We start from the raw sequence: 8,911 nt of genomic DNA on the forward strand, positions 1-8,911 counted from the left end.
ATGCGTTGTAGAAAAGCCGATTACGCAGAAGAGACTAATCACTACAACAATTTTTCTATATGTATTCGCTCTTGTCTCGGAAATCTGAACCGGTAAGGTAGAAAAATCGGTATTAGTCATCTGTTTGATAGATTTAAAGAAAAACAACCATCCAGATCGATTCGAGAAAATCTCAAGTGTTGTTGAGTGGCCTAGATCCAATACGAAATAGAATTCAAGTTTACGAGGTAAAATGTCTTTTTTCGATATTTATTCGTTCGATTTGTTTGTTATATACTTATTTCTCGGCATTTCAAATCTGTATCGGTATTACGCATTCCGCAAATATTTCGTGACATTACTGTGATGTATTACATAAAATATTATATTTTATTATTTAAATATTTATATATTATATATTGTATGTTATTATTATTCCAAAATTTAAATCAATTTTACGCGGCACGGAAGACCCGATGATAGTGTGTAGATAATTCGAAAGCAATGAACAATGCATAATGTATTAACTGTCACTAATTGATTCAGCCCACGTACATGTATTCGTTGTTCTTTAATGAATATCGTCAAATTAAAATAGTTCCGCTAATATTAAAACTGCAAATAAATGTACTTGATAAGCTTTTGTTACCGAATACGATAATAATTATTATTATTCTCATTCCCGTACGACGGCTGCTTTTTTTGTACTTGATAACCCATAACCTTATAAGCAATTATAATAAAAAGCACGCTCTCTCAAAACCGTATTTATGAGAAAGAAAACAACACTAGAACATATCAAATATTACTGAATGCTCCCTCGCGTAACAATACATCATAAAGACGAAAGTGAACCAATTTATTTTTTTTAATTTATTCAATTTTCGTCATCCAACTGACATATCATTATTATGCCACATTATTTCATGATAGTCTATACAAGTTCGTACGTTCATGCGTACACGTGTTCAACTCGTAACGTTTACCAATTCAACATAAAGATATAACGTCACGGACTACACGAATTGATAATGGATTAGGTACTCTGCAATGGTATCACGACCAGGGACCAGAACCGTAACCGAAAAGAACCAGTACTAGAACCGGTTAACCTTTAAAATTTAGGAACCGTAACTGAAACCGGAACCTTTATTTTCAAGAATGAAAAACCGTAACCGTAACTTTAATTATAAAAAGGTTAATTTAGGTCAGTTATTTAGATTAGTAAAATTTTAGACTATGGTAATGACTATTTTGTTTGTCCATTTGTCGGTTCAGAAAAATAAAAGTCAAATATTTTTATGTTTTTATTATTTTGTGTTGTAAACTGTAATAGTGTAATGCATATAATAAGTAAATTTGTAATATTATTATTATTATTTTTGTATATTTATTAATATATTACAATTTATAATGAGTATATCATCTATCTTGTCTATTAAGTGTTAAACATAATTAATGTTTATACAAATTTGAAGCTAAAACAGTAGTCAGTATTAACTTTGATTTTTCATTAAAATTAAATTTTAAATAAAAGATATTTATTTCATCAAATCATAATATTTCATAATATTAAAAAATATTTTACAAATCCTTACTATGAGTTTGAATAAAATAACCTAACTCAAAGAAATACGAGTATAATAGGCAGATATAATATATATATTTAATATATTTATAACTATTTTTTTTAACTGTCATAATATTTTCTATTTTCATAGAATGAAACAATTACAATTTAAACAAGAATAAATAAATAATTTCATATCACTTTTTAATAAATCTCTAATAATCAGAATTAACCGAAATTAACCGGTTAGAACCCTTACTCTTTTAAAAAACCGAAACCGAAACCTGAACCCTTAAAAAATTGATTAAACAACCAAAAACGAAACCGGAACCGAAAAAACCTATAGGTTCCAGTCCCTGATCACAACTTCTAGATTACGATGAGACCCCGAGAAGCTGCAAGTCTACAGTTTCGGGCACGGATTCGACATGGTAATATAATATGTTATATTTAAATTGTTCGTCTTAAGCTACCACCCAGAAGTCTCGGATGGTGTTGATTCATACGGTTTACTCTTTGATTATGATGATATTAACAATATAATGTGTAACACGCGTAACCGTGTAACAATGAACGTATTGTTGTAAGTATAACATTCATGTCAATTCACCTAACAGTAATTATAATATTAATAATTATTCATAATTCATAGTAATAATAATAATAATAATAATAATAATCACACCTATCTACTAAATTGATATCGACAATGGCTTAATTATTTACGTGGATTCAATTAATCACGTACACATAACACAATGATTGTGTAATACGTTTAAAACGAGCACGTAAAGATTTAATTTTTCCCCACTTGTGTAAATTCCCAAAATCTACGCTGCGTTGGAATGTTAAACTTTGCATATATGCAATACAATTTTTAAGGTGCAAATCGCAGTGCATGAACGTTCTATGATCCGTTCAAGGTTTTCGTACCTGTGGCTAAATATCTAATCTATAATTTTAAAATCCAGCCTTGGATGTAATACTCTAATAAGACACAATTATGAAACTATGGACTTACGGGACACGTACAAAAGTTCTATGGTAGATACGTGTTTCAAACTTTTCACGTTCATAAATGACCGAACGTAACCAAAGTAATCTCTCGGATGCTATACATAAGGAAAATGACATTGTCTGGGTTATAAAAACAGCATATTTTTATTCCTAGAAATACAGTTTTGTACATTTCATAGTTTACTTTTATAATTTTAAAACCATCGTCGAAATATATTTTTAAGCTATATCATTATTATTGCAACATTACATGGTTGAAATTTTATTTCCATTTCGCCGCATAATCGAGCGTAATATAAATGGGTTATAGTTCAAATATTAAGTACAATACCCATTGTGTGGTGTTTCCAGACCTTTTTAGCAGGTCGTGCTCAAAAAAAATATACAAATGCAACACTGGGTTTTTCCAAAAAAGAAAAAATATGATCTTCAAATTTTGAAAAAAATCATTATTACCTTACAATACATATACAAATATAATTACAAATATTCTGAAATCCTACTATAATTCTAAATTTCGTTTTGTTGGAATCATAACTTTAAATTAGCATTAATTAATAACACAATTAAAGTCAAATTTTGCAAGTCGTCCCTGTACATGAGAAGCATGACCCGTAGACACACCTATGACAATACCTATTTCAAATTAATTGTATTTTAGTGTTATAAAGTAATATTAAGATATTATTTCTTTATGAAATTGGGTATCTATATATTTTTTTTTTTTTTTTTTTTTATTTTTTATTTAAACTTTGTAAAAACAATTAGTTTCAACAATTACGAATTATAAAATACAATTATTGTTACAAAAGCATTAGAACAGTATAAAATAAAATTAGATTAAAAAGCCTGAATGGTTAAAGAAAGATAGTATACTTAAAATGATGTTTTTTTGTTTATTAGAAAAAATATTTATTGTATCGAAAGGGATGTTGGAGGTGTTCAAAATAGATAGTAGGTGGTCACGATGTGTTGATAGGCTGGGGCAGATGTAGAGTAGATGGTTAATATCACAGACCATAGGGTCATGGTGTAGTGTGCAGTAAGGGGAATCGTTCAGTGACAGTTTAAAGGAGTGAGAAGGAAGTCGAGTATGTCCAAACCGGAGGCGGGAGAACGATGTTATGCATTTTCGATGAATATCAAGGTTGTGGAACCATGGTGTTGTAGGTATGGTAGGAGATATATTTCTGTACCAGGTGGCGAAGTGAGGAGGGAGTGATCTCCAGTGCCTAAGCCAAAGATTGGATGAACTGGACCTAAGGATGGGGATAAAATCTGACCATGGAATTTTCGTACTTGAAGGGAGTCTGAGGGAGGCAGAGGATTTTGCTAGCTTGTCAGCGAATTCGTTACCTGCAATTCCAGTATGGCCTGGTACCCATATGAATTGAATGTCCGAGCCAGATTCCGTAAGGGATAATAAAATATGTCTGATAGTGATAATTAGAGGAGAGGGATGTGAATTGAAAACATTAGAGGAGAGAGCTTGGAGACAGGACAGAGAGTCAGTGGCGACGAGATATTTATTCGGAGGTAAAGATGAGATTGTATTGAGTGCTTCAATTATAGCGAAGCATTCAGCTGTGAAAGAAGATGAAGTGGGAGGTAGATTGTTGGAGAAAGAAATGTGAAATTCCGGAATATAAAAAGAATATCCAGCTGATAAGGGAGAGACAGAGCCGTCCGTGAAAATTAGGATGAAGAGCGGGAAGGTGTTATGAATGAAATCGAGAAAAATATTATTCACATGATTAGGCGGAGCGGGAATTAGGAGGGTTCGCGAGTGAGTTGGAAAGTTATTAAATAGGTGAGTGATAGGTGAAAAAAGTAAAGATTGGAAATCGGTTTCATATTGTGGAAGTTTATTAGACTGGATGATATAATTGCGCGTGGCTGCAAGTGAATGTGCCATTAAGGCGAGGACAGGAAGAGTCTTTTGGACGTATCGCCAAGAGAAATAAATCTCAAGGAACGAATTAAAAATATAAGATTCTTTATTTGCTAATTGTTTGAGTAAGAATTTACCGGCAAGCCATTTGGTTCTTATATGAAGTGGTTGACAAGATGTTTCAACTTCAATAGCAGGAGAAGGAGTGGATCTTAGGGCACCAATAATGGATCTGAGACAAGAGATTTGTAAATTATTAAGTTTATTGAGGTGCGCGAGAGCAGAAGAGCCAGAAAAGAAACAGCAGTAATCAAACTTCGCGCGTATGACGGATTGATAAATAAGTATTAGGGTAGAAGGGTGGGAACCCCACCAAGTATTAGACACGGATCTGAGAAAGTTTGACCAGCTGGTGGCAAAAATAGTTAAATCATTAAGATGAGGAGACCAACGAAGTTTAGGGTCCATATTTAGACCTAAATATGTATGATTAGGAACAAAGGGGATTGTGTAACCATCTATTGTTGTGGCGTCACATTGGAGGTAACGTCGTCTGGAGAAGATTAAGGACTTACATTTTTCAGGAGCTATTGAGAAGAAGGAAGAGGATAGAACATTATGTAAAGAGCGTAAAGCATCGTTAAGGGAGGCGATAGCAAGGTTGATTTGTCTGTTGTGGGAATAAATAACTATATCGTCGGCGTATACAAGACAGTTGTGACTGGGAGAAATAAGGCGATTGGTAATAAAGCACATGTAAATGTTAAATAGAATTGGGCTGAGACAGCTGCCTTGTGGAAGACCAGTAGTTGTCGTACGTGTGTTGGTAGTGCCAAAGGGGGAGAGAAAATGTAAGGTTCTATGAGAGAAAAGGCGAAAAATAAAATTAGTGAAGGAGAGTGGGAGATTTAGTGCAATTAGGCGGGAGATTAAAAGAGGAATGTTTACGGTGTCAAAGGCACCGCGAATATCAATAAAGGTGGCAACAAGGTAATCTCTGTTATTGAAAGACTGATAAATGTCACCAATAAAGTTGGCAAGGCAGTCTGTGGTGCCCCTACCTCGTCTGAAAGCATACAGATTATCAGAAAGAATTGAGTTAGACTCTAACCACCAGTCTAGTCTATTTTTAAAAATGTGTTCGACAACTTTACAGAGCGAAGAAGATAAAGCAATCGGGTGAAATGAATTATTCGAATGAGGTTTTGGAATAGGAATTACCTTGTATTCGGTCCAGGATAAGGGGATTATATTAAAATCAATTAAATTATTAAGTATTTTGAGTAAAATTCCTAAAGCATTGGTGGGTAGATGTTTTAACATAAGAGGGGATATACAATCAATGCCAGAGGCGGCGGTTTTTCGCGAAAAAATTGCAGTGTTAAGTTCATTTATGGTTAGCGGTAAACTTAGACAATGAGAAGAAGGTGGGTGCGAGTGGTTGACTGAAAGATTGGAGGTAGTTTCAGATTCCGAGGGAACATAGCAAGGTGCAACTTTTGTACAGAAGTCATTAAACCATACATCGTTATGTGGACGGGTGAGTGGGTGAATGCAATTCCGAAAACGTTTGGCGGTTTTCCACAGTGACGTGATGGAAGAGGAAGGATTGAGGTTGTTACAAAGTAATTTCCAGGCGTTCGATTTCTTTGATTTAAGTAACCGAGTAGTATGGGAACAAGCGTTATTATATCTATAAAAGTCGTGAATGGCGCCAGAGCGGCGGTATATTTTAAATAGCTTATTGCGATTTTTGACAGCTTGGGTGCAGGTGGAGTCCCACCATGGAGGAGAAGGAGGATAAAGATTGTTGTGTATGTGTTTGCGTTGGATAGACTGATTGGCGGAGTCTAAAATTATTTGGACAAACAAGTTGTAAGCTTCGATTGGGCTCAATGAGTTATCAAAATTCGTAACTTTGTGGTTAATTAAGTCGGAAAATAAGTTCCAATCGGCTCTATTAAAATTGAATTCCTTGGGTGTAGATGGAGAAGTTACGTCGTTCGGAGTGGAAGTTCTAGGAATATTGGAGGCGGTGTTACCGTTTGCGGATAGAGAAATAAGTATAGGGAAGTGGTCACTACCATGAGGGTCCGCCTGGGTTGACCAGGATGAGGACCACACTAGATTAGGAGAACAGAAAGAAATGTCTATAGAAGAATTGGGACAGTTTGGTCTACCTAGGTGGGTGGCGGTGCCTGTGTTAAGAATAGAAAGACCTAAGGAATTGATGGTATTGTAGATCAAGTTGCCACGTCTGGAAGCGAAGGATGAACCCCACGCAGGATGATGGGCGTTAAAGTCGCCTACGATGAAACTATTATTACAGGTTAGTTGGAATAAGGATTCCCACAGTGCTAAGGAAATATTGGAATCATTGGGGATGTAGCATGACCAGAAAGAAATAGTGGGGAGGTTTTTGAGATTCAGAACTTCGACACCAATAATATCTATTTTATGATTAGAAAAGGATTGTTTGAGGGTTGCATTAATATCTATTTCGCGGACGTTAAGTGAGACATGTGTCATAATTGTAGAGCCACCATAACCATCAGCACGGTCGGCTCTAAAAAGATTGAAGTGTGGAATTTGAAAATTCCTGGTTGGGAGAAGCCAGGTCTCGGATAATAATGCTATGGAGCATTTAGAGTCAGCCAGAAGTTTCTGAATGGAGGGAGATCGGGCAGGAAGGCTACGGACATTCCATTGTAAAATATTGATTAAAACCATTGGATTGTTTTTGAGATTAGAATTTGTATATTAAAATGTACGAAAGGAAGTGGGGTGATTTGGAACTGAGATTAGTTAGGGTAAAGATATAGTAGGAAAACCAGGTAAAGCTAAAAGAGCGAGAAGAGAAGATTCGATTAGGTTTTGAAGAGAACTAGTTGTTTGGGAATTGAGAGGAGCATTAATTAATGATTGTGTTAAATTGGTTGCAAGAGTATTTACCCATGTGAAGTCATTATTTTGATTTGGAGGTTCATTTATCGAGTGGTTATTATGAACGTATTCCAAAAATGAGCCATTGGGAAGGGAAAAGTTCTTTTGGGTGGGAAGTTTAAAATGTTTAACAGCCCGGGGAGGGGAATGGTGTCTTGAAGTTCTTGGAGAGTAGAGATGCGTGTAGTTGGTTTCAGTGACATTGGGCGAGTGTTGATGATTAGATTGTGGGGGAGGGGTGATTATATTTTTAGAAGAAACCATAGGCTGTTTATTAACAATATTAGAATAGCTAAAAGCTGAAGAGACCTGATTATGTTTTTTGAAGTTGATGGCATCGCGGAAAGAGATGTTTTCGGTGGCCATGATCTTTTTGATGTCACGTTGGAAATCCCATTCTTGACAGCTGCGATCGGTGGCGAGATGAGGGAGGTGACAGAAAAGGCAGCGAGGATCAGTGGCTTGTACGGACGGACATTGGTCGATGGAGTGCTTGTTTTCTCCACAATGACTACATCTTGGACTGCTACGACAAAATTTGTGGGTGTGTCCAAACCGAAGACATTTGTTGCACTGAAGAGGCGAACGAACGCTAGGCGAGACATCGAAGAGGACGTTGAAAATTGAAAGGGATTTCGGAATTTTGGTAGACAGAAATTTAATTTCCACAATGCGGGTAGGGGTGGGGTTACCGTCCCTGTGGACGACAATACGTTTGAATCCAATGATGGGTACAACACATTTTGCGCCTTCCAAAAAGTCCTCCTCTGAGAAGGAGGTATCCAATTTGATAACTCCGTACGAAAATATTAGGGTTGAGGGTATGAAGGCCGATAAATTGTGTTCAGCTAGGAGAGGCGAAACGAGGCAAATATTAGCGTGATAAGTCGAATCGAATGTTACTTTTACTTTTTTGTGACCATTTGGTTTAATATTATTAATACCAAAAAAGTTTGTACTAAGCAATTTAGCCCACTTTAACGGGTGCCAGGTGGAAGTATTAGTATCGTGTAACTCAATGATAATTACCGGTGTACCTTCGAAGTTGGACTCAAAGTGTTTGAGGTGTTGATCAGTAATAAGTTTCGTTTGTGTGGCAACAGGTAATGTAGAACGAGACGAGGTAGTGTTAGTAATAACTTGATCGGGTTTTGGTGAAGAGCTAATTACGTCGTTATCGATAATACTATTATCGTCGAGAGTGTCGCACGTAGCCATGGAGTTATCATATGTGAATTTATCTTCGTTGTTTATATTGAGAACGGGATGATTAGTTATGATGTGTTGAAGGTTTGGTGAAACTGGTTCGTTGAGCGTGATTGAAGATTTTTTGTTCTTTTTGTATGTGACAGAGGTGAAATTTGAATCATCATGATGAGTAGAAGCGAGCGCAGATTTAACTTTACCTTGTCCAGTTTTTTGCCCGAGAAGGCGGCCGTTGCCGCTAGCCGGCAACGGCATAAATGGAATATTTTAATAGAACACGAAAAAAGAACGCGACTTTAATGCGG

The 8,911-nt window shown here is 35.8% G+C and overlaps 1 protein-coding gene across 1 annotated transcript; it reads right to left on the minus strand.

Annotated features, from left to right (window-relative positions):
• Window positions 1-6,937: 6,937 nt before the first annotated feature.
• On the minus strand, window positions 6,938-8,863 carry LOC112683266 (the record flags this gene model as incomplete). Its single annotated transcript, XM_025554196.1, is given in 1 exon segment — window positions 6,938-8,863. A coding segment is annotated over 1 exon segment (1,599 nt). The 3' UTR covers window positions 6,938-7,262.
• Window positions 8,864-8,911: the final 48 nt, after the last annotated feature.

The sequence above is a fragment of the Sipha flava genome, unplaced genomic scaffold (genome assembly GCF_003268045.1).
Source record: "Sipha flava isolate LNK unplaced genomic scaffold, YSA_version1 222_pilon_pilon, whole genome shotgun sequence".
NCBI lineage: Eukaryota > Metazoa > Arthropoda > Insecta > Hemiptera > Aphididae > Sipha > Sipha flava.